This window comes from Euprymna scolopes, chromosome 38 (assembly GCF_053919585.1).
Source record: "Euprymna scolopes isolate OS-2025 chromosome 38, ASM5391958v1, whole genome shotgun sequence".
Classification (NCBI taxonomy): Eukaryota; Metazoa; Mollusca; class Cephalopoda; order Sepiida; family Sepiolidae; genus Euprymna; species Euprymna scolopes.
In genome coordinates, this window is record NC_136519.1 from 55,695,378 (window position 1) to 55,723,187 (window position 27,810).

The 27,810-nt window shown below is 34.9% G+C and overlaps 1 protein-coding gene across 1 annotated transcript in view; it reads right to left on the bottom strand.

The window, feature by feature from the left end:
- LOC145263153 (splicing factor 3B subunit 1-like) overlaps positions 1 to 27,810 on the bottom strand; it is a 144,317-nt gene that overhangs the window by 101,964 nt on the left and 14,543 nt on the right. Inside the window, exons 2-4 of the mRNA XM_080120150.1 lie at positions 8,528 to 8,700; positions 2,659 to 2,742; positions 210 to 324 (exon numbers count right to left, since the gene is read on the bottom strand). Of these exons, the coding sequence (XP_079976276.1) occupies positions 210 to 324; positions 2,659 to 2,742; positions 8,528 to 8,700 (372 nt within the window). The remainder of the gene's footprint in view (positions 1 to 209; positions 325 to 2,658; positions 2,743 to 8,527; positions 8,701 to 27,810) is intronic.

The window sequence follows — 27,810 nt, forward strand, 5'->3', positions numbered from 1 at the left end:
GTGGGGATTAGGTGGTGATGGGGGGGTGAGAAAATGCAAACATCTTTGTTTTTATCAGATAGCAATGCATCCACAAAATACATAGAGCAATTAATTTCAAGAAAGTCAATTTTGTAATACCGACAAGAAAAACAAGAATAGTAAAAAAAAAAAATAAATAAATAAAAATGAAATTTTTTTTTGAAAAATGTTACATAAACTGCACTAACCTTCCGCAAAGGGATCATATCGTTCAGGTGAGATGATCATCTGTCGACGTATTGCTCGATATTCATCTTCTCTGTCTGCAATTCTTGCCGGTCGATTATCCAGTGGATCAAAGTTCTAGCAGGGGTGAAAAAATTTTTTTTTGTTAAATCCGCAAATTTAAAAAAATTCCTTAAATTTTCTTTCATCTTTAGTAACAAATTGAATATATCTTATATGAATGTCATCGTTTGCTTGCAACAAAAACCTGCTTTGCCTGTGATTAAATTAAGAAACCTATGTCCGTTTTTGCACAGCCCATGACATATTAACTTTATTGTGATTTATTTATTTTTGAGTCCGTGCTAAAGTATGTTTAGTTTGGTTTATGGCATATTAACGACCTATGGGTCATTTAATGCAGCATAAAGTTGTCAAATAGAATCTTACAAGTAGAATAATCATTTTATATTCTTAGATGGCCATGGTTTGTTTTACAGTGCAACTATCCATTAGAAAACATTCTTAGAACAAAACTTTACAATGAAAGTAAAACCACTCCTAGAGAACACAACTTTTAAAATGGTTTTATTTTACACAAACATCCAATAGTCGAAATATTACTTCTATAAAGTATTAATCATAAAAGGAAATCTTAGAGTGAGAGTGAAAACATTACTTTTCAAACCCATTACTCTTCGGCAATAGTAATTTTCTTTTGTTCTCAAGACAATTGACACCAAGGCATTGCCTTCTAATATGTATTTGGGGAGAAAAATAAAAAAGGAGACGGTTTGGATTCTCAGAAGAACCCGATTGAATAATACGGTTGCGGATGAACTTATAAATACTAGGGCACAATGTAACTGATCGGATCAGGCCTCTCTCATCTCCCATCAAGCCGAAGTGGATTCTTGCAAGTCATCACATCACAAACTGCTTAGCCATCAAGATCCCATCCGAAGGCATCACGGATTACCACCCACAGCTTACAGATTATATCTCTGCATGAGGTAGTCGGCAAATTTGTAGCCCCATCGACAAAGTGAGGGCCAAATTATGTACTGAACACTGATTGGATGGGAGAAGAAAAAAAAGATAATTTGAAAGAAATTTCAGTAAATTTATCAATATCTCTCAATAAACAACCAGGGTTTTCTTGGAAATCAATGAAGATCCTTGTACACTCCTGCTCCAAGACCTGAACCCTTTATTAACATTTCTATACTTTTTTCTATAATTTTCAAGTTATAAATAAAATACTTTTTATGATATTATTTGGATTATTCCAACTATTGTTCTCATCTTGAGTGTTACTCACAAAATTTTTCCATCGATGTAACCTTTGACCTTGGAGTGTATCTTGCCAGATTCTAGAATCTTTCTGTCCAACTCTGGAATCTGCATTTAATTTTGAACAGAACCCTTTATTTAATCGACGAGGGCAGCATGTTCTTGTTCTGTCATGACTGGGTAAAAAATTGAAGTAATTCATAATTATATTTTTGGTCTCGCCTGCACTGAGGATTGAATATTCAACTTCTAGAAGATTGTAATGTACAACTGAATTTTACCAAGCATGTGATCTACTATGCCATGAGTCCTAGTGGATTATGATGAGAACAGTAGTTTGTATAATCCAAACAATGTAAATTATAAATTCTCATATAAAAAATTCAGTAACTTTTTATGGTTGTCAAGCAGGAATGTAATTTAACATCTTTTAATCAAAATGAAATATACTTATCTAAGTAAAATGACTAATATAAGTTCAGATGGAGAGGGGGAAGAGGTTCATCTCCAACATCCAAGGAAGAGATTGTGAACAAACGCACAGAAATTACAACTTATATACATATAAGTCAGCATTCATTCTTCCAAGAATATTTTGTTGACCGCCCTCCGGGGTGGCTAATTCATACCAAAATCATACTGACTGTGCTAGTGTGGCTTCATTTTCTGTCAATCTGGGATACGGTCCTATGCAGTTCTTGGAGGTCTATCCTCCCAGGCTTTTATCTTCTTTCCCTTTGAAAAGAGGTTAATTTATTGCTAATCGCCTGAAGCACCACCACTGGAGAATGCTGACACGGCTATTCAGACAATTTTGTTCGACCAGAGTGCACTTCATCTAGAGCAGTGGCTTTTCAAATCCACCCAAAACAGATGCCCTAGTACTGGATGCTAGTCTGTCATCATTTATGCTTCCTAGTAAGGCCGGTACTTATTTAACACCTGGCTAGAGTTTTTGCTTAGAATACCTGTTATTGCAAAATGGTCACCCATTTAAGCACTAAACAGGTCCAGTGTTGCTTAACTTTTATGATTTGCATCAGCATATAAACGTGAATTTGTCATAACATCTGCTGATCATTTTTTTTCTCGTGATAACATGCGTTTTCACATCCTGAAACATTTATAATGAACTGTTATATATTAAGACTTACTAAACCAAAATTAAAAACGCCTTACCTTGTCATTTCGGGTGTCGTTCAATAAATTTAACGGCGCTGTATATGTTGATTTCTTGGAATATGATGACTCATCCTCATCTTCCTGAAAATTATTAAAAGAAAAGTATAAAAAAATTAAAAAAAAAAAAAAAATAGTGCTTCATTTATAAATCATTGAATTACTAGCATGACCTGTGGATATCCCTTTTGTTATTTTTTATTACATTTTCACCCCAAACAAGGCATGTTGCCACTTTGATGTAGGGGACTACTATCATGGACCTAAGTTCGAGGGGAACTATGTAGGATGTTTAGCAGCAAGATGTCTGTTCACATTACACTTGAATTCTGCATGTCAGTACAGTTGGGGAAGCAGGAAACCAGAAGCGAATTCCAAAGTCCTGCCGTTCTGGGGAAGAAGCTATTAGAGTAAAAGGCTTTCTTACATCTAGGGATCTCGACTGTGTAGAGATGGGACTTTGCTGCTTGTCGGGTTTGTCGGGGGTATTTTCGTCGAGGGGGTACAAGTGCTTGTAGTTCGTCAGAGCATCCACCATTAAAATACTTGTAAAACAGGCAGAGGGATGCAACATTTCGTCGGTGGGACAGGGGCTGAAATTTAGATGACAATTCAGGAACTATTAGGTTGGTGACTCTTTTTTGGACCCTGTCCAGGAGTGAGAGGATAGTAGCAGATGCACCGGCCCAAATGTGACAGCAGTACTCCATACATGGGCGAATGGTGGCTTTATAGAGGTACAGGATACTTTCAGGTGTAAGTAACTTCCTAGCACGATAGAGAGAACCCACCTTCTTTGCAGCAGCCTTAGCAATGATCTCGATGTATCTATTCCAACCCATGTTTCCTGTAAATGTTTAGCCAAGGAACTTGAACGAAGTGCTCTCAGGTAAAATATCTCTAGCCATACCTATTGGTGGTTGGTAAGGTTTCATGTAATTATTAAAGGAAACTAGCTTTGTCTTGGCAGTGTTGAACATTACCATCCATTTATGACCCCATTCCGCTACAGACTGAAGATGTTCCTCTAGGGTTTCGGCCATTACCTTAGATATGTGCTCATTAGTTTTCCCCACGTGCCTACTATAGAGCGTGGTGTTGTCGGCAAAGTTTTGAGACATTATGTTGAACAAGATGGCAGCGTAGTTCAGATCAGTAATTGGCAGTAACCAAGATGGCGTCCAAGAATCAAATGCGGTTGGCAGTAAAAAAGATGGTGGCATAGTTCAGATCAGTAATTGGCAGTAACCAAGATGGCGGCCAAGAATCAAATGCAGTCCGTGGCGTAGTCAACGGCGAACTGATTGAATCCAAAATTCGACAATTTTTATAATAATTTTTAAAGGTTTTCATTGGTCGTTTAGCACAGCCGGTGGTTATAAAAATGATTAGCGAATCCATTCGTCACATAACCTCATTAGGAGTCAAAAACATTTTACAATACCCATCTTAGAAACAATTTTATCAGGTAAGTCATTTATGAATATCAGAAATAATAAAGGTCCAAGGATCGATCCCTGAGGTACACCAGCATTTATATTTAATTTTTTGGACATACGCCCATCGAGGACAACCTGGATTCATTTAAGAAGGATCTAATTATGCGAAGCATTCGTCCAGTAATACCATAGGATTTTATTTTCATGAGAAGACCATCGTGCCATACCCTGTCAAAAGCCTTAGATATATCTAGGGCTACTGCCCTGTCCTGCCCTGTCTTATCCAGTGCTTGGTATAAACGTTCAGAGACTACAGTTAGAATATCTGCACTAGAACGGGCTTGCCTAAATCCATATTGGTGGTCTGACAGAAGTTTAGCAGCTGTAAGGTGGTGGACTAGAGCTTGATTAATTAAGGACTCAAATATTTTGGTGAAAAGAGGGAGGAGGCTAACTGGGCGATAGTTTAATCAGTTCTTTCGCTATAGTTTTTGTAAACTGGTACCACAGAAGCAGTTTTCCAGCAGCCAGGAAAGCAAGATTCGTTAAGGCATTTGTTAAAGAGTTTAGAGAGAACAGGAACGACCTCAGCAGAGCATTTTTTAATCGCACAGCTGGGTTGAGATCAGGTCCACATGCTTTTGAGGTGTCTAGGTTTTTATAATATCATGTACTTGAGAGGGCATGATCTTTAGATCATCTAGCGTGCTTTCTGTCCGCAGAGGAAAATCATGATTAAAGAAAAAAAAACCTTTAATTTTATCATCTTATCTGCTTATTTTTAAGTAATAAAAATAAATATTAAAATAAATGTGTTATATATATACACACACTAGCAAATTGACCCGAGGTTGCCCAGGATTGAATGATGATCAACAAATATTTCACAATCCATATTTTTATTGTCATCGAAATCAGTGAAATCGCCCATTTTTTTTTTTTTTTTTTTAAGTCAAATCAAATCGATTGCCTGTTCTAGTTGGGAACCCATTGCGGTGCACTGGGAGGAAGCCTCATATGCCTCCATACAGTGACTTAGTCGACATACAATACATTTTAGTCTACACTGAACTGTAGAGAACATATTAATTTTATAAAATTATTTATCATTCAAACAATACAGTGTTTGAATATATGGTTAAATGTTAGTTGTACTCATTTCGAACTGCTTTAAAGCTTCACAGCTCACTCATTTTAAAACCAAATTTCAAACAATTTTTACAGTTCATAGGTCACCTTCTCAGCAATATTTTGAAAAATAAAATTTCAATTTTCATTCAGTAAAAAACAAGTTATAAAATTACTGTGCTTAAAAATTCTCAAAATCTATAAGCAATGGAGAGATGTTTTTTTTTATTGGCTGTTGGTTACCATAGCAACCAAATCTGTTATGCAACCTCAAATCAGCTGGGAACAGCAGAGATGATATAAAAATGTAATCAGGATATAAAAAAAAAAAACTGTCGCTAATAACTGATCGATATCCCGATCTGTCGCTCAGCTGTACTATCGCTAATAATTCACAGGTAACAGGTGAAATAGAGACAATTTTATCTCAAAGCAAAGCCTGGAAAAATCATGGATTACATAGAAAAATGCGAGCATGAAAATTAATATGATTAAAATTTAAACATGGAAAAGTAAAAGGACTAGTTGTTAAAACTGGGAAAGAAAAAGACAAGATATTCTAGTAAAAAATATAATAAATTTATAACTTAAAATATTGTAGCATTAAGAATTGATTACATAATGTTAAATTGAAATTTTAAAAAATTCTTAATGCTACAATATTTTAAGTTATAAATTTATTATATTTTTTACTAGAATATCTTGTCTTTTTCTTTTCCAGTTTTAACAATTAGTCCCTTTACTTTTCCATGTTTAAATTTTAATTATATTACTTTTCATGCTCACATTTTTCTATGTAATATATTATTAAAGTTTAAAATGCAAAAGTCAAGTATCCTACTTCAATTGTGCTTGAAACAGAAACATTGATTTCAAACACACCCGTCATATCAAAGAACTAACTGTTGATTTAAATGTTGGGTCTTTTGCCTTGTGTAGTAATAAAACTTCTTAAATGCACTTGTGATGTTAGGCTGTGTAAGATGTTAACTTTGGTCAAAATCGCCTGTTCCTTCCTTCGTCGGATTATTTTGATTATCAACCCTTATCGAAGACATTTCAATAAAAAAAAACTAGACACATTAAATACCTTTGTATGAAATTTCATAAAATTAAGCCCAGCTGCCTTCAAGTCCACTCACAAACTCACAAACATACACAGTTACTTTTATATAAGAGTATATAAGTGATGGGGCAATTCCAATATTTTTCATAATTCTAATACAATTACTGATTCTGTCAAATTGTTGATTCTGATTCTTTGAAAATCACATATTTTGTTATAGAGTAGTTTTTTCTTCAGATTATTGTAAAAAGAAACACATAGTATGAGTACATATTTTTTTCAAACATAATACAATATGATCTATCATAATACAATATGATCTATCATAATACAATATGATCTATCATAATACAATATGATCTATAGATTTTAGTTTTATTAGTAGTTTAAAAATCAATAGATGTTTATCATTGTATCATTCGTATCAACAACGGAAAATTAAGTTTTAAACAAAAAATTGTTTTGGAATTGGAAATAAGGCTAAAATTTTTCTGATTCTGATACCCCCAAATGTTCTGATATTTCCTATTTTCAATTCCGATTGTCATATCTATCTCATTATGCCTAAATTACTCCTTTCTTTTCTCTCATTGTATGTATATATACAATATGTCAACATGTGAAAGGGTAAGCACCCTAAAACTTGAACATGTAACAGCATTCACTATTATTTAGTTGAGCTGGCTCTTTCTAATGAATTCGCTATCATCTAAATGAAGACCAACCAAGCATTGCAGTTGATGGACATGATAGAAGTTAACTGATAAGGTAAAGAAAAATTCTAATAGGTAAAACTAAAATTATAATTATTCTTGTTCGATTAAAAAAACTATTCAGTCATATATTTTTTTGAAGTTGTTAGAACTGTTGTCACTGTCTTCTGATTGTATCAAAATTATTGAATTTCTGTGCACGCGTCTACTTTTCTCATCAACCCACACTCATTCACTGCCACCACTATCATATATATCATATTTTCATATATTAGTGTATTGCCATTCTTTTATGCAAAGGAGAAATATGACAGCAAGAATGATAGGAATTGGCATCAGATTTTTTAATTTCTGAAGAATCAATAGGTAAATACAAAAGTCCATCCAAAGTTGGAATTAATGGTCATCTTCACTGCACTCTCTCTCACAGATAGTCTTTTTCTATAAATACCATTATGACAAGTTTTCTTCAGAATTTTTTGATCCAGATCGTTTGATTAGTTTTTTTTTTTCAATCAATTTGTTGTTCTGATATTTGATTGTAAAGAAGCTACCTATTTCAGTAGCTTCTTTACAAGAACTGCGAGCTTATGGAACTCTCTTCCTGCGGACTGTTTTTTCCTACTTATAGCCTTGCTCTTGTCAAGAGATCTCTTTTATCTTTGCAATAATCATCTTTCATTCTCATCAGCTCCTTACATCAAATGGCTTCATGCCTTGTCTGAAACAATTTCCATTAAAAACAAATTAAATTTATGAGGCATATCAAAAACATGTTCCACTGAAAAGATACAGCAATTTCATCATTTAACAACCAAACTTGTAATTTTCATGATTTAAACTAAACAATTCAAAAAAACGTTTTTCTTTATCCAAAATATCTCTTTACACTTTCGTTCTTGTTAGTTCCTTACATTAAGTGATTACATGCCTTGTCTGAAGTTATTTTCATTAAAAAAGATACTGTGATATTTTAGAAGATGGAAGAGATACTATGATTTCATCATTTAACATCCAAACGTCCTTTTTATTATTTAAATTGGATAAACGTTTGTTGTTCACAAAAAAAAAATGTGTTTTCTTTATTCGCAATGTTTTTTATACTTGAAAACGATATATTAGATCTTTAGCGATTTCAAAAACAGAAAACATACACAAACGTACCTATGGAGTAAGGTGTGGTCAAAATTTTACGGCTTTCTAACTTTCATGAATTAAACTTTCAGAAAACTCCATGAATTTCAACAAAACTTTTATGTAATTTAACTTTTAGTGTACTAGCAAAAGGAATGATTAACAAAAAAGTAATTTGTATTATATGCTTCTCAGCAACAAAAATTGCAATAATTTTATTTAACAACTTCAATCAGTTGTGTGCCATCCTCATGGCAAAATAATTGATCCACATGACCCTCAAGAGGTCATGAGTTTGACATGTCTAATTAACATGGATAAAATTACTGCTGAACATAAAAATACTTTGGTAAAAAAAACAAGAAGAAGAAAAAAGAAACTATACTCACGTCTTGATCTTCATTAGGAGCAATGGAAGTGACGTAGCCGTCAAATTTGCTTGATGAAGAACCATATATATCGGTATCAAAGTAGCCTTCGGAACCAAGGCCCACACGGTCTCCATTGTCTTGAAATAAAGCAGTTTTCTTTTGCTGAAGAGTACGAACCTGCTCTTCAATACCTGCAGAAATATAGAGAAAAAAGAATTTACTGGAAAGTGATAAATATTTGTATATACAGGGTTCAATATAAAGTAACTACATTTTTTTATATAACTTTCTTGGTATTTAAGCATCTCTTATTTCATGTGTCAGAATCGAACACTGACTCCTGACAAACACAACAAGCAGTAAATGCATACAGATACAGTTTAACATAAGAGAAATTGCATATTTACAAAATTTGATATAAAGGACTTTCACCTTTCCAGCAAATTAAGATATTGGAATTCGTTAAGCAATTCCGGTTGTAGTATCTGTTCTGATAAATTTTTTTTAAGTTGTTGCTGTTTTAAGTAAATGCAGAAGAAATCCTCCAAATTGAGTCATTTTTTTTTTAAATTTCAATCCAGATTTCTTTTTTAGAGGTAGATTTTCCCATTAAAAATAGTCTTAACTCTGTCCTTGTATGAAGAGAAGTAAATAGGGATTACCTATTAAAAAAACCAAGAATCACAACTCCCAGAAATAAATCGACTAGCAAGGCTCTTTTCATGAAAAATGCTAAGTATTTATCCATGATACAGAAAATATACATGGATAGATTTGCCAGTTACATAGTAAAATGAAAACAATCATTGAATGAGAGAAAATAAAATTCTTGTCCAGAATTCATCCATATTAATTCAAATTGTAAAATAAATCTGAATTGACATGTTCTTATTTACTTGCCTCCTGGCCTAATGTAAAACATTGGGCTAAAACAACCAAATGACACCGTTTCATGATAAACGATGCCTTAATTTTTTTTTTAAATTTGATACCATTTAAAACCCTTATTTAGGCACAAGTATGAGTTTTAGGAGAAAAATAAAAATTAGCCCCAAAAGGTGTCATCCCTAAAACACCCTAGGCTCAAGCCTCAGAATTTTCCAGGGTGAAATATTAGGCTTCCAGATGTATATCTGCGTGGTTTGCTTTTAGGTAATTTTCAGCAAAATCTAGTAGTCGGAAAGGATTCTATGTCCCAGGAAGTGCTATTTTTTGCAATTTTGACCCCTTTTGACTTGGGGATGCAACCAGAATTTTTCCAGGGTCAAATATTACATCTCCAGATGTATATTCATGTGATCTTGCGCTTGGGTAATTTTTAGCAAAATCTAATGGTCGGAAAAGATTCTATGTCCTGAAAAGTGCTATTTTTAGCCACTCTGACCCCTTTTGACCTCCCGGGGACACAACCAGAATTTTTATCAAAAATCCAAGAATGTTACATTTCCTCCCTTGGGTAGTTGTAATGTCATACAAAATTTCAGAAAAATGTAATCAGTAGTTATTGAGAATTTTGGGAATGAACGGACGAGGGTGAATTCTAAGATTCAAATCCGACTAAGTTGGTGGACCAAATATGAAGTTGGCCTTTTAATATCACTGAAATGGCTCCACTCAATAACTTAGTGGCAACAAACTGTTTAGTCATTTTGTATGTAATCTAAAATACCAAAAACATTTTTCAGTGGAATAAGAAACATTTTAAATTGATCTCTCAATATCTTTGTCTCCATGTGTCATTGTGTTTTTGGCTATGCATTTAATTTTTTTTTTAAAAAAGCAACATTCAATATGTATACATTATGTATTGGCTGCATTTGAGAACTTTTCACAAGGACATTATTTTATTACTGTTATTGATAACATAATTCTTTCAAAATGGCTAGTAAATCGCTGAAAATGCTCATGAGTTCCTTGTCAATCAAAATCCAAAATTAAGCATGTCTAAAGGAAGGTTTGCAGTCACAGGTGTATTTAAATAGGACATTTTTTTTTATCTTTAATATATCAGCTTGCCTACTCTATTTTTTTTATTTTATTTTAGCTGTGACTTTTCAATTCAGAATTAGAGATGGAATTAAACAAAATTAAAAGAAAAAAAAAACTTTCTTTTTACTTTCCTTTTCCTTAAATTTAGCTCTGATGAAATTTGAATGGTTGCTGCAATGGTTTGAACATACCAGTTTATTATGATAAAGAAACAAATATTGTTCTATCAATTAAAAAATAAAACATTTTTCTCATAACTGAACTGTGATTCAGAGACAATTTTTATTTTAAATTTATTTCATTATAAAAAAAAATGTGTTCTATCACCTCTCCATGATGATTGGATGTGACAAAGAGTCAGTTTAATGTGGAACTATTCTGTTCTCCCACAAAAAGGCACTCATGATGGGACAAAAAAATTTAAGTAATCAGAAACAAAACTTCTTTATATATAAAAAGAAAACAATCTGGGGACATTTTAAAAAATTTTTTCTTTTATAAAACTTTAGTTAGGTTCCAATTATATTCCTTAACATTCATTTAAATTATCTTCTCATGGAACTGATTACTTTAAAAATCTATTAATAGGTCAATTTTTTTTTTTTGCTGTACTTAGTTATTGAAATGCTTATAGTCTTGCATAGTTGTTGAAGACAAAATCAACTATTTTAACTATTTCTGAGTAGTTTAAAGCTAATAGAAAATATAATATTCAATAAAAATCTGAGAAGGTAACAGGGCTAGAGTTCTAGGAGTCACTTATTTGAATGTGGGACCCTTTTAACTTACAAAAATAATTCTGGCTTCACTGAAATTTGATTCTAGGGACCACTAGTTGAGAATCATTGTCATAGATTGGTAAAACAGTTATTTCCCCTGTGAGAGTACCATAAATAGGAAATGATTTCATCATTATAAAAACTAAGAAACGTGAACAATAAACACTAAATAATAAAAATTATGAAAGGAAAAAAAAAAAATATATACATGATTATTGTATTTACAAGCAAACATTTTAACAGCATCATCAATTAAATATGTGCAAAGTAACAGATGGGGAAAACAAGTTTAAAATCAATACTTCTTGGTTTGACCTATATTGAGTAGATCTCATTCATCTCTAATCTATATATATAAAAGCGAAAATGTGTGTATGTATGTATGTGTGTTCGCTTTTTGTGTATGTCTGTAAAAGGCTTTTTTCGCTGGACTTTTTGGTCGGCTCATTCCTTCTTAAAACTTTTTATATCACGTCTAAATGATAATATATATGAGTTACGAACAGAGGTCGCCTGTCTATTTAATTTGCCCGACCTTCACGCATTATTTCTTTCAGATTTTTAGAGCGTCCCGTGTATCTTTCGCTTTTCAGTATAAAACAAGCAAAAACTGGCTTGCAGCCGCATCATGTTTCAAGATCAAACATCATGCGACTTAAGGTTCTCGCACCTGTTAATTTCATTTTATAAACGTTAAATTAAGAGGTTTTTCATTCCTCTTCTCTCGTGGCCGAGATGGCTGGGTCCTAAGGTTTTTTTTTCTATTTCGTTTCCATCTCCACGTCAAAGGTTTGGGGTTCAAGCTTTTTTTTTTTTTTCTTTTTTTTTAATTACATTTTCACCCCAAACAAGGCATGTTGCCACTTTATTGTAGGGGGCTACTATCAGGGACATAGGCATCAGGGGTACTGTGTAGGGAGTTGGGCAACAAGATTTCGGTTCACATTGCACTTGAACTTCTGCATGTCAGTACAGTTGGGGAAGCAGGGAATTCCAAAGTCTATCTGTCCTGGGGAAGAAACTACTGGAGTAGAAGGCTATCTTACATCTAGGGATCTCTGTGAAGGGGTGGGATTTAGCTGCTTATCGGGTTTGTCAGGGGTATTTACGTCGAGGGGGCACAAGTGCTTGCAGTTCGTCAGAGCATTCACCGTTAAAGTACTTGTAGAAAAGGCAGAGGGATGCTACATTTTGTCGATGGGACAAGGGCTGAAGTTTAGATGACAGTTTAGGACCTATCAGATTGGCAACTCTCTTTTGAACCATGCACCAGCCCAAATATGACAACAATACTCCATACATGGGCGAATGGTGGCCTTATAGAGGTATAGAATACTTTCGAACTTAGTATCTTTCTAGCACGGTAGAGAGAACCTACCTTCTTCGCAGCGGTCCTGGCAATACTCTCGATGTAATTGTTCCAACTAATGTTTCCTGAGAGCATTAGTCCGAGGAGTTTAAAGGATGTACTTTCAGATAAGGAGTCTTTGGCCATTGCTATTGGTGGTAGAGAAGGTTTCTTGTAATTATTGAAGGAAACGAGTTTAGTCTTGGCAGCATTGAATGTGACCATCCATTTATGTCCCTATTCCACTACAGATCGTAGGTCATCCTCTAGTGCTTCTGTCATTTCTTTAGATATGTGTTCATTTGTTTTCCTTTTGTGTCTGTTATAGAGTGTGGTGTCGTCAGCATATATACCCACCTCACAGCAATTTTGTCAGGGAGCTCATTTATGAATATTAGGAATAACAGAGGTCCCAGGATAGACCCCTGAGGCACTCCCGCATTTATATTGTATTGTTTAGATGTACGACCATCAAGGACAACCTGGATTTTTCTCTTATCTAAGAAGGATTTAATTATGTCATGTATTCTTCCAGTGATACCATATGACCTGATTTTCCTGAGAAGACCTCCATGTCATACCCTGTCAAAAACCTTAGATATATCTACCCTCCCCCACTTTGTCCAGTGACTGGTATATACATTCTGAGATTACAATTAGGATGTCTGCTGTTGAACGGGCTTGCCTAAATCCGTATTGTTGGTCAGTCAGAAGTTTAGCATCTGTAAGGTGATGGACTAGAGCTTGGTTAATTATTGTCTCAAATATTTTGGCAAAAAGTAGGAGAAGGCTAATGGGGCGATAATTTAATGGGTCAGTTCTTTCGCCAGAATTCTTGAAAACTGGTACTACAGCGGTCAGGAAAGCAAGATTCATTAAGGCATTTGTTGTAAAGTTTGGAGAGAACTGGAGCTATTTCTGCGGAGCACTATTTTAATTGCACAGCCGGGATGAGATCAGGTTCACATGCTTTTGCAGTGTCAAGATTTCTTATAATAGCATGCACCTGAGAAGGGGTGATTTTCAGATCATCTAGTGTGACGTCTGTCCGCAAAATAAAGTCAGGGAGAGGGTGGTTGGCAGGCTCCAGTGTGGAGTTGGAGGCAAACCAACTGGCAAGCATGTTAGCCTTCTCAGTTGCAGAGCTAGTTTATATTATAAAAGTGAATGTGTGTCCGTCTCACTTTAATAACCATGCATGCAAATTTATTTTTATGAGCAAAGAAATGGCATCTTAATTATAATCTATTATATAAAGGACAATTGTATATGTCCAGCTAAAAATATTACCAAATAATCACCCATCTAGTACTGACCAAGCTCAGCATTGCTTTAATTCAGTGATTGTGCTGTATCTTTTTTTTTTATAAGAGTCATTAAACGTTTATGTAATATTTTTGTTCAAGCTTTCCTAATAGAACAATGATGATGATGTTGATAAAATTAGATTTTATTAAAATCCAAACGTCTTTTTCAACTGTGTTTCCTTGAATATGGCCGTTTAATAGTAACTGCAATATATCAAACAGTAAAAAAAAAAAAAAAAGTTTTGGTACAATTTCCGACATACAAAGGGAAAAAAGTGATTTGTTTTTGTAAAAGCGCACATCTTTTAGTGATTGATGTCAATAAGCTAATTAACCTACTTTTTTTTAGATATTACATTAATAAGATTACCCTCTCCCCACAGAATTAAATGTTAACACAAAAAAAAAAAAAAAAAAAAAAAAAAAAATCGGCACTTCGTCACATGTAAATACTATACAATTTTAATGTTAGACAAATTTGCTACTGTGCAAAACAAGGATGGCCAACTTATGAAGTTGCAAGATTTTAAACTCCAGAAATAATAAAACTAAATACCAACAGCTTAAAAAAGTTATATAAGCAAGTGGGTAAACCGACAGATGGAAAACACACTCATCAATATTACATGGAAGATGGAATATTGGAAAGGAGCTATCCGGCGAAGTGTAAAGAACAATGGGATAAGCGAGGAAAGTCACCTCAACGAATAACGGTATGTCGAAGATCTGTGGAAAAACTTGAAGGTTGCCAGGAGGATGGCAGAAACCTACCTGAGCAAGTCCCAGAAGAAGATGCGATACCTCTATGATAAAAGGTCTAAGGTCAGGCAATTCGATGTGGGCGAAAAAGTTATGGTTATCCTACCAACAAGAAAGTCTCCATTTGATGCCAAATTCCAAGGCCCTTATACAATAAAGGAGAAGGTTGATGACCTGAATTATAAAGTGAATATCCCAAATAGACGGGATAAAATACAATTCTGCCATATAAATCGGACCAAGAAATATGTGGACCGAACAAACAAACTTGAATTACCTGTGGGGCAAATTGAAACAGTCCGAAACAAAGACACACTGATGAATGACAGCATTCTGATCAAGGACACCCCAATAAAATTATGCAACTCTAAAATAATGGCAAACTTAGAAGAAAAACTGGGCCACTTATCAGAAAAGGAACGAAATGAGTTATCCGAGGTCATAAAGCAATTTCCAGGAATATTCTCGGATGTCCCTAGGACAAATGTTGCAATATTTTGGAAGTATAATGGGGTATGATCCCACACAGTCGGACGATTCTATTTATAAACGATGCTGCTAGGAACTGACGGATCGAATTAATTCACGTTCTGCTACCAACCAATCAGAAACCAGAATTGCTGCATAAATATTAAACCTTTTCTGTACCAATTTCACATGTTTTTTTCCGTCTCGACACGGTAAGAATATTTTGCTCTGTGGAACTGTCTACTGCAAACAAGTCACCTATCAGGACTTGTGTGTAACAACGAACCATCGGAAACTGTTCTGTCTACTGCAAACCAGTCACCTCTCAAAACTTGTTTAGAACGAACCATCAGAAACTGTTCTGTCTACTGCAAACCAGTCACCTCTCAAAACTTGTTTAGAACAACGAACCAACGGAAACTGTTCTGTCTACTGCAAACCAGTCACCTCTCAAGACTTGTTTAGAACAACGAACCATCGGAAACTGTTCTGTCTACTGCAAACCAGTCACCTCTCAAAACGTGTTTAGAACAACGAACCATCGGAAACTGTTCTGAAACTAAACATGGCTTACACTTCTAGATTCACAACATCGAATTAACCAAGGATCAACCCATTAAGCAACACCCATATCGAGTGAACCCCAGAAAAAGGGAGGTAATACGCAGGGAACTCGAATATATGTTGGAAAACAGAATAATCGAAGCCAGCTAAAGCCCGTGGACGTCTCCTTGCGTATTGGTGGACAAACCAGACGGATCTGTTCAATTCTACACAGATTACAGAAAACCGAACAATGTCACCAAAGAAGACTCCTATCCAATCCCACGAATGGAGAATTGCATAGACCAAATTGGAAAGGCAAAATTTATTACCAAGTGCGATCTTCTGAAAGGATACTGGTCAGTATCTTTGACAGACCAAGCTAAACTTAAATCCGCATTTGTAGTTCCGGACGGAACATATCACTATAATGTGATGCCCTTTGGGATGAGAAATTCCCAAGCCACCTTTATGCGTCTAATGAATAAGTGTTTAGTGGGCATCCCAAATGTTGGTGTTTATATAAATGACATTATCATCTATAACGAAATGTGGGAAGCACATTTGAAGAGCATAAGACAAATCTTTAATCGGTTGGCGGAAGCAAACTTAACTATCAACCTGGAGAAAAGCGAATTTGGGAAAGCAGAAGTGCATTACTTGGGGCACATCGTAGGATATGGACACGTTAGTTCTAGCGAAGTCAAAGTAAAAAACATAAGGGATTATCCAAGGCCAAGAAATGTAAAGGGAGTCTGAAGATTCTTAGGAATGGCGGGATATCATCGAAAATTCTGTCGAAATTTCTCTGGGATAGCAACCCCCTTGACGAACCTTTTAAAAAAAGGAATAAGATTCCAATGGACACTGGAATGTCAGGAATCTTTTGAGATGATAAAAGACATGTTGAGTAACGAACCTGTGCTATTAGCACCAGACTTCGAGAAACCGTTTAGTCTACACACGGATGCTAGCGAAAATGGAATCGGCGCGGTATTATCTCAATATGACCAAGATGGACAGTTGCGATCCGTCAGTTATTTCTCCAAGAAACTAAATAAACATCAAAAAGCCTATTTAACAATAGAAAAAGAAACATTAGCGCTTGTGCTGGCAGTATCAAATTTTGAAATTTACATAACAGCAGGAAAAAGTCCCACTCAAGTATATACTGATCATAATCAAATAGTTTTCTTGAACAGAATGAGGAACAAAAACAGATGGTTATAGAACTGGTATTTCAGTCTACAAGAATACAACTTGGAGATAAACTACGTGAGAGGAAAGAAAACCATGTAGCAGGTTACCTATCTAGATGCCATGAAAGCGATTCGAAGAAATTGAAAACTCCCCGGAGTGGTCAACAAAAACTAAACACTGGATTGAGTGGGAGATTTTGAACTCCAGAGACTGGAGTAAAAGAAAAATTAATCATTTTCCTTTTTTTTATATGTGGGAGTGTGTTACGATATTGAGATATATCAATATTGTATTAATAAAAATAAATAAATTTAATGGTTAAAATTCCAAGACGCGAAGGAGTTAGAACGACCAAGTGAATCGTTACCATGACAACAACGACAGCGAAGAGAAAAATAAAAAGAAAAGAAAAACGCTGATATATTTAAAATTCAGAAAAATGTGTCCAGCGTTTCTTTCAAAGAAAGTTGACCATTAAGAATTTGAAACGCAAGCCAGTGGCAGAAAAGGTCTCAAGAATGATAGATATCTATGCGACTCCACTGGGAAAAGGAAGACAACACCATGAGAAATATGAACAGGAAAACATATTTGTTGTCGACCAGCATAAAACTAAAGTCATTTGTTAGTCATAAAGATATATATCGAACTAAAGTGAGAGAAACTATAAAATGTCAAAAACTCAGAAGTCTTGCTAGAGCTTGATAAAAAAAAAAAAAAATATCACCCGAAAGAAAGAAAAACAAACAAAGTCAATAGACGGGAAAATCAACCGGAGTAATCTCCTTTGGTCTATTATAGAAAGACATAATATGAATCAATAATGAACGGGACACAATTCTGTAAATTATCTTTGTCATAAACTTTTTATTTTTTTTTTTTGCTGAGACTTTGGTATGCGATACATATCTATACATATACATATACAAAAAAAGAAAAAGGAAAAAGAGAAGAAAGACTTATGAACTTAAATATATGTTATCTTTTGAAATTTGTATATATTACTTATTCGTTCTTTGGTTCTGTTCATTAAAAATAAAAAAATAAAAAAGGAATATATATATATATATATATATATATATATATATATAAATATACACACATGTTGAATTGATTATCTTTTCATGTTAAAAACATATGCTGAAACTTCTCTGACCTACCATTTCTTACAGCGACAGACAGCCGATTGCTAAATAAATCTATCTATCCATCTGATATCTATTTTATACAACACAAAAGCCTATAGACCATTTCTTACAGCGACAGACAGCCGATTGCTAAATAAATCTATCTATCCATCTGATATCTATTTTATACAACACAAAAGCCTATAGACCATTTCTTACAGCGACAGACAGCCGATTGCTAAATAAATCTATCTATCCATCTGATATCTATTTTATACAACACAAAAGCCTATAGACAGTGTTTTAATCGAGAAGGACAGATAATTGATATCCCCATTTAAAATGCTCTTTTTGATAGACGAAGTCAATTAAATATGGACTGGCACGTAGCACCCTAGCTGTCTTCCATGCGAACTGAGGAGATTATTTTTTTAAAATTAATTCATGATAATCGGATAATGAAACTAACCTCAGAAGAGGCACGTCACAATGGTATGTAAGTTCTAAGAAATAATACCCCCCCCCCTCGAATCCTGGTGAAAAAAAGCCTTTGCCGGACATACAGAAAAAATGCACACACACATTTTTGCTTTTATATATATAGATTAAATTTCATGTCTTTTCTATTGAGTGACACATTATTTTGTTTTTAAACTTTTCAATTTAAGATGTTTTCATTTCTTAACTTCACTAGAAACTGAAAATCTGTGATTATCCAAAGTGTTTTATCGTCTGTGTGTATTGCTAATTTCAACTATTGTATAACCGATTCCATAGTCCACAATAGCATTGTGGTTGCTGCTAAATTTGTTTTCATCGGGTAAAAATAAAGAATTAGTTTTGGTTTCTTACATGTAATAATTTAATTGAATTTTAGGAATAGATATGCGTAGATTTGCAGTCGTGATGTAAGCAGTTTCAACTACAAACTGAGAAAGATATATCAAGTTGTGACTTTTACCAAAATATAAAAATAAAAAAGCACTGTTACATGTCAGACGACTATTTTTCAATCAATTTGAAAGATCAAGTTATGACTTTTACATATTTTTCTTTAGATACTCGTAATATTTTTGCAACTTTTCATTAGGATTTTTATATCTTTTTATATTTTCAATATAACAATTTATGGTTGGGAAAAAAAAAATCTGTTTGTACTGTGTAGAAGTACCAAAACAACGTTACAGAACATATTTAAATATATGATAAAATCAAGTTTTTTTTCATTAAGGATATATTCAGTATGTTTAATGGAATTTGTTAATGTTCATCGTTGTAGCATTCAACCTGGGTTAGTTGAGCCAGTTCTTTCTAACAAGTTCACTACATCCTAAATACTGGCGATCCAAAACAAACCATGGATCCAGCAACAGACCTCGCAAAAGAGAGGGCACAGAATCAGTTCAGCATCCTACTTCCCCATCTTGAGCCAGTTTTTATTTAACCACCGCAACATTTTTTCCAATCTGATGATAGTACTGGGTTGATAACTTCACAGATGAAGTCACTTGGGTGTCGTCAAAGGGTGTGACTGAATCAACAAAGGCATCTAGCAAGGAGAGATTTTTAGAAGGAGTGGATCTTACAGCTATAGAAAATTGTACTGTTGGGAATAAACTGTTGCCAGCGGTCTTGGATAATGCGGTGTAGGCAGTGATGGTCAATATATATGTGGGTTTGGGGGTATGCATGTGAATTCCAAACTCCCTTATAACTCCTTCAAATGAATCCACTATTAATGCTTGCTAGTCTGATGAAATTCTGAATTAATGATACAAGTATTGAAATTTTGTTCGATACCTATCCATAAAAAGTACCCAATTTTGGAATGTCACAAACCAAATAACTCTGAAAAATTTGTGAGCATAAACACAAACTTAAGATCCTATAATCGAGGACATAACTTCACAAAATTAAAACATTTCAAGTTCATGATATCAGGTGTGCAATCTCTATTTTAACACATTTTTATCATATGATCAATGTTTGTTTTAATAAAAATTTAAAAAAGTAGAGAAATAAATTTCAAATTTCTTGATTATAATTTTGTTATTGAGTAATTATCCCCATTTTTACTATATTTTAGAAAGCAATATTTTTTTTAATATTCTGGTACTTGTCACTTGTACAGACCATGATGCATGACTGACAATATTGATTTAGTAAAATCTAAAATTATGACAAAGCAAAAAAAAAAAAATGCTGTATTTATTGTTGCATTTTTATTGTTTTCTAACTAATACCCAAATAATTACCAGGGTTGTGAAGTTGGAGGTCTTGGAAGGAGTCAAATTTTGTAATCTTTAAAGAATCAACAGATTGAATATTGGAAGACTTCAAAATAAGGAGTTAGAATTGTATATTTGGGAATCATAGGAGTCAAAGTTAGAATTTTTGGTATCTTAGGAGTCAGAGTTGGAGTGAAACCTGTTAAATTAACATAAAAATAAAATAAAATGCAACAATAAAAAGTAAATATTAAAAATTTATGAAAGCCAGAAATATTTCTTTTTCTTTAAAAAGAAATTATTTACCTTTAAGAAATGAATCAGCAAAACTTTCAATCATATGAGGTCTTTTTCAATCATTTTTTTTCTCTTTTTTGTCAAGGTATAAAAATCTTTCAAGGATGGAAGTTTATTAACATGTCGATCGCAGATTTAATAACTTTGACATTGATTGATAAAGCTAGCAGTTATGGCTGCTTCTGCTTTCAAATATTAACAACAAACATTCATCCTTTATGAAGTCTAAAAACCAACTTCGTCACATCAGTCCCCATGAGGAGGTGGTAAAAAGGGATCAAAAAGCAAGATCGTGACTTATTAGTATATATATATATATATATATATATATATATATATATATATATATATATATATATATATATATATTAGTATATAGATTAATACAAAACTAACATTTATTGCTATTATTAATATTCTTTTTTCAGTAAAAGAGGTATTAACATAATGGTAGGTATACAATTTATTTTCATGAAAAAGAAAAATAATTTCCTTTGTGACATGCAATATGGTTTCCGTTCTGCTAGATCTACAGCAGATGTGCTAACAGTTATATCTCATAGGATTAGCAAATCTCTCAGGGAGGCTTCCTTTCTAGGGCAATTGTTCTTGACATATCAATAGGTATCCCAAACTGGCCTAGTTTAGGTGCGAAAACTAGTAAATAAAGTAAAATTTCCCTTAACTTCAACTTGCGATATCTCGTTTGTTTTTTGGGTTATTTTGATATGGTTTTGATTTAAATAAAATTTAATCTTTTGTCTTTATAGATATATAATTCTTTTTCTTGTGTCTTTAATAGTTTTTTTTCAGGATTTTTCAAGTTATGCCTCTAATTTTGGTAAATGTCGCTTTATTTTTTACACAAAAAAAATGTTGATGTTTTTCAAATTTGTTGCGCTTCATATTGTGAGTCTCTAAGTATATAAAAATGGTATCATTTTAAAGAAAAAAGGTCACTTAATAACGTGGTGAGGTTATTAAAAGGTTATAAGTGGTTTTTCTAAAAAAAAATCCAACTTGAAAACTTCAGTGAAAGAAACATGAAAGAAATTTTATAGTAAGAATTCGAAAAAGGCATCTTTTGTAGAGGAATATCTCCTCTTTAATAATCTGTTGGTGTCATGTTTATGGCCCCATAAATCAAAGAGCGCACACTAATAAAAGTTGGGGTACCTACAGAGATTTTCAACTTAATGCCAGAGAGACCAATTATCAACTGTTAGCTAGCCAGTAGCCACACAGCAGCACAACGTACTGATTGACTGAAAGGAAAAACATAAACAAACAACTCCTTTCACTATGGACTTACCAAAGTTCTTAGGTAAGTTTGTTTTTTCTTTATTATTTAAAAGTTATAGAAAGATATTTTTTTAATTAATATTTTTAGAACGTCATTAAAAAAAATGAAAATTTACAATTTAAAAAATAATGCCAGTTTATTTTCTATAGCTTTTTTCAAACTTTCATATTATCTTTCATCGCTTTTCTCCTTCGGTTACAGTTGGATAAACTTCAGCAATGTTAAATTATTTTAATTAAATTAATTAATAAAACCGTGTACAAAACATTTTTAGTTTTGTGGGACTGACGGAAAATTTTATTTTTTTCGGTTGGATAAACTTTAGCATTGTTAAATTATTTTAATTAAATTCCATAAACAAAACGTTCGGCTAGTGACTTATGACGATAAAGTATATGTTTTTGTTATTGTTCAGAAACATAAGTTTTTTTAATTATGAAAAAAAAAAAAAAGAGAATTAAAAAAAAATTATTTAAAATAAATTACTTAAAATAAGCATTATTTATTTACTAATTTTTTGTTTCTTTGTTTTGGATTCGTAAAACATGTCAACATTTACGCTTTGTAGAAAAAAACTGACGAAATATAAAAACTCAGTTCCAAGGCTATATATTAGCAAATATATTAAATTATTTTGTCCTAAAATTTGAAAATAATTACATAAAAACTTTTTATGTCAGCATTAACAGAAATTGTGACCGAACGCACATGTTTTTGTTTTTGATTTTCAATTCGCCAAACATGTCTAAATTTACGCTTTGTAGAAAAAAAACTGACTAAATATAGAAACTCAGTTCCAAGGCTATATATTAGCAAATATATTAAATTATTTTGTTCTAAAATTTTAAAATAATTACATAAAAACTTTTTATGTCAGCATTAACAGAAATTGTGACAGAACGCATATTAATTTTTTTTTTGTCGTCACCCGTACATACACTCATAAACAATAAAAGTGGTTGCAGGACAGAATGGCTGGCATTCTGCAGCAAAGAAGGGTATCAATCTCAAATCACAAGTTATCGGGCAAATAGGTTTAATTCTCTATTTGAAAATGCCCTGGCAATATATCACCATAAAGAGCACATAAAATTATTTTTATCTGTGTTTGCAACATCTTGCAATATGAAATTACAGAGTGTTTTGGCTGACATTTCTGATGAGAGACTACATTCCCTACTTGCTGCAGTTGGTTTGCTGAACATTAATTTGACCAAACCTTTCTGGAAACTTGTTAACAGCACTGTTCAGTATGTTGACTTCCATCACTATATCAAGAAAATGGCTCTAAGTTTAGAATGCTGGATCAACAATCCCCAGTTGTTATTAAAATCTGACTGCAAAGGTGTATTTAATGGGGAATTCTTTGAGGAAGGCAATGTGTCTCTCTGTATTAGTCTCACAGCCCCTGAACTTGTTTTAGAATGTTTGCGCAAGATACTCAGTAAGTTCCTCATTGTCACTAAGCACCAGTTGCATGACTTTTTAGAAGGAGGTGCTTTTGGAAAAGATGTAGATCAGGAGACGAGAGATGCCTTGAAGAGTTGCCCTTTAACAAATCTGTCAGGTGAGCATGCCTTTGGAGATTTAGATTTTAGCATGCAAACAAAACGACATGCATCACTACATAATCGATCATCTTCAAATATGCTTAAGCGCAATCGGACAACAGCTTGGTTGGAAGTAATACCATCAACAAAGAGGCAATCCATTCTGAGCATCTCCAGAAAACATGCAAAACATTTGCGACAAAAACATGCACAAGAAGCCCTTGTGAAACTTCGTGTCCAAGAAAAAATTGCACAAAATGAAAGATTAAAGAAGGAAAAAGAACGTCAAGCTGCTGGTGAGAAAGAGAGAATTATTAACTGTTATTAAGCATGGTGGTCCAGTGAAGTCTGATAAACAGATAAGATTTGTGCCTTTTTTTTGTATAAAAAATTTCTAAATATTATTGTCGTCGGTGCTTTTTTGGCGAGTTTAAATTTCCCAAAGTAAAAGTATTTCTGTGGCAAAAAGTTTTGTTATTAGAAACAAGGCAACCATTTTTTTTAATTCCTCACCCCAAAATTAGTAAAGTTGCAAAGTTTCAAGCTTCTACCACCAATGGTTACAGTTTTATAGCAATTTCAGTAACGTATACTTTTGACTCATTTTTTTTAACCTTTTTACCCTTTTTACAAAATTGCCTGTTTGACTGCTTTTACATGGTCCACAATTGAGTGGTTTTATCAATTTATAATTAAAAGAAAGAATTATCTTGATCTCTAATGTGTTTTGAATCATACTAAGAAGATTCAATACATTAGCTATTAAAATGAAATTGATATGAACAGTTAAAGTTGCATTTCCGTGTCGTATTTTCACTGTTTCCACGTTGATAGAGGGAGTTTGCCTAGTGTTTAAGTCGATTTCATCTAATATTTATTGCCTAAATTTGTATTAATTTTCATCTACTACAAGATGACATTACATTTATAAGGATTTTTCACTTGTTAGTAGCTTACATTTTTAGTTATAGACTATGAAATTTGGCTTCTCGGCCACGATAGCAAATTTCAACTTTCCGACAAACTTTGAATGATCATAACTTGATGGCTAATTGACCTACCAAAATAAATTTGGTATTTTTGTAAATGGTTTACAAAAATCTACATGCCCACATTACTTTTTTTAGATATGATAAAAATAAAATTTTGGTTTGGGATACCTAATATCAAAGGCCTTTGATAGGGTATAGCATAAAGGTTTACTTCACAAGATCTTAAGCAAGGTATAGCTAGAAATATCTTTTCAATTATTAAATCATTTCTCTCTGATTTAATAAGAGTAGTGGTTGATGGGCAGAAATCAGAAGCTCACAGTATTAATGCTGGAGTCCCTCAGGTGTCCATCCTGGTCCCAACTCCCTTCCTGATCTACATCAATGAGCTCCCAAATCACATCCTAAGATCATTCATAGACATTTATGCTGACGACACTACCATCTATGGAAACACTTCAAAGGCCGTAAATGACCAAGTTCTGTCTGATTCTCTCTCCTCTGATCTTGAGCATGTGGTGCAATGGGGAAAGAGGTGGCTGGTTAATTTTAATGCATCTAAAACCAAGCTTCTATCTTTCTATCATCAATGCTCTGATCCTCGTCTAGCATCAATTGAAATAAATGGCTCTCGTTTTGGAGAGACTCCATGTTTTGATAAGCTCCTAGGTCTGACCTTTACTCCTGATCTGAAATGGAATACATACATCAAATCCATTGCCAAGGCTGCTGGAAAAATGGTGGGATCATACTACCATTCCAGTAGATATCTCACTGCTGATGCAATTCTCTACCTGTATAAGAGCCAAGTACATCCAAGGATGGAGAATTATTGCCTCACCTGGGCAGGAGCTGCTAGAAGCATCTTATCCTGCCTTGACAGAATTCAAAATAGACTTTGTAGCCTAGTGGGGGGATGCTCTTTTCTCTTCCCTGCAACCTCTTTCCCACAGAAGAGATGCTGTCTCTGCTTTATCATTATTTTCAGTGCAAGTGCTTGTTTGAGCTCCAATCTATGGTCCCCCCTTGCCTGACTTTCATAAAAAACACACTGAAACTGTAGAATATTGCTAGGGTGAGCCAGCTAATCCAATGAAGATGTTGTGCTGAATGGATGCAATAATCGACAGAGTGTAGTTCCTGGCAAAAGTCTAGAACAGTAAAACCCCTGAATGCCAGAGCAGCTGGCATTTGTAGAGTGGCACCTGCCCCTCCTGGCATGGTTAGCCAATCAGGCGCCTCAAAATAGAACAATCCACCATCCCTGACTAATTGTAGGCTGGTCCAATGGCAATTAGCATACCACTAATTGCTACTGAATAAATATGTTGAAATTAGTTAAATAGTCCATAATGGTGGAGAGGGAAGGTAAGCGCATTCTTGATTCTACATCTCCCCTCCCCCATCACGTGGGGGTAACGGCCTCCGAGGAGGAATGAGCTCCTCACGGCCAGGTTGATTATCTGGGAATAGCCTCGCAAGTGCCCGCGCCGACTTGGCTGGCATTGGTCTAGGAGGTTCAGGTACTTCTTCTGGAGTGATGTTCCCGCCGAGTTGCTGTGTCCGAAGGTCAAATTGAGGGTCTGGTACGACAGGGCTGTTTCTCTCTGTCACTTGGGGTATGTGAGGTGGGGCCCCTGGTAACGCACTTGGGATGGGCTTTGGAGATGTGGGAGTCTCAAGTTTTCTGAGGAACCGACGATTCCGCAAGGTGATTCTACCAGAGCCATCAACTCTGATACGGTACTGCCGATTGGGGAGGGTTTCAATCACCCGACCAGTGATGTCCCAGAGACGGTAGTTTCTTTGTAGTGGGCGGAGAGAATGGGCCGTACGGTTATACATTTCTATGAGCCGCGTGTTGCGCCGAGACAGGGTTATCTTGCGTTTTCGAGCTGCGCCGATCCATTCCGGATGTGGCTTGTAAAGGGTCGGGTGAGAGGGGAGGTAGTCTCGAAGTCGCCTGTGGAGCAGAAGCTATGCTGGAGATAGGCCGATACCCTGTATAAGGGTATTTCTGTACTGTAGGATGGCCCTGGCAGCCTTGTCGTTATCTAAGGACCCTTGTGGTCCTGTGTTGCCATCTACAACCCTCTTGGCTGTTTTGACAGCTAGCTCTGCTCGACCATTGGATTGTGGATAGGTCACAGATGATAACCTGTGCTTTACAGACCATTTCTCTAGAAACTACTTGAATGGGAGGGATGTGAACGGCGGGCCACAATCACTGCTGAGTTTTTCTGGGGAACCATATGCTTGAAATATCTCCCGACAGATTGAGATGAGCCGAGAGGTGGTTGCCTGCCCTTGGCTTAGGTGGTACAAAATGAGCCAGCCAGTTAATCTATCAGTGCAAGCAAGGTATCTGTGGTCACCAACGTGGAACAGATCCATGACAATCTGCTGGAACGGCCACTCTGGGGACTGTGTCAATGTAATTGGTTCCCGGGGCTGGCTTGGTGCAATCGTTGTACAAGTCATGTAGTTCTCCCTGATATTGCGGATGGAGGCATTCATTCCAGGCCAATATATGGATTCGTTTGCTCGGGCTTTCATTCCAGTTATGCCCTGATGTGCTGAATGCAGGCAGCGCAGTATATTTCCTCGATGACCTTTTGGAACGACTATTCTTCTGTCTAAGAGCACCAGGTCATCATGGGTGCTGAGGCGGTGCCGTACTTTCCAGTACTCACGGACTTCGGGTGAAGTGAGAGTTTGTGCTTCAGGAAAACCTTGCTGTACCGTACTTATCAACTTTTGGTACTGTGGGTCATGACGTCCTGCTGCCTTGATGATGCCTGGTGATGTGATTGCTACGTTGTCATTGTACCCAAATGTTGATATGAGAGCAGTAGATTCAACTATGCTATTGAGGTTCTCGCATTCTGAAGTGTCTGATTTGGAAGGCTGGAAGGGAAATACGTCAAGGAGGGCGTTCATCACGGCCGTTGGGTTACGGGAGAAAGCGTCGGGCCCCCTATGCCATTTCCCAGGACAATGTTGTATGTTGAAGTGGTATCTCAGGGTTTTTTTTACTTCAATCTAAACAGTCGGGGGACTGGATCTTGCTTAGACCTCTATCACCAAACAGGCCCTTCAGTGGCTCGTGATCCGTCACCACTATGAGATTAGGGCAACCCATAACAAACACACAGCATTTTTCTAACACCCATGCAATTGCTGCTGCTTCGCCTTCTATCGGTGCGTACCTGCGCTCTGCGTCAGTGCAAAATCTGCTACCAGCAAATACCAGGTGCCAACCTTCTGGGCAGCACACGGGGGCCTTTTCCATGGTACACGAACAGTGTTTCTAAAGGAGCAGGAAGCCCATTCCTTCTTTGCTCCAATCAGGGCCTAGGCAAGTGGTTTGATTCTTATCAAATGTTGCGACACCCTTACGAACAAGGTCGA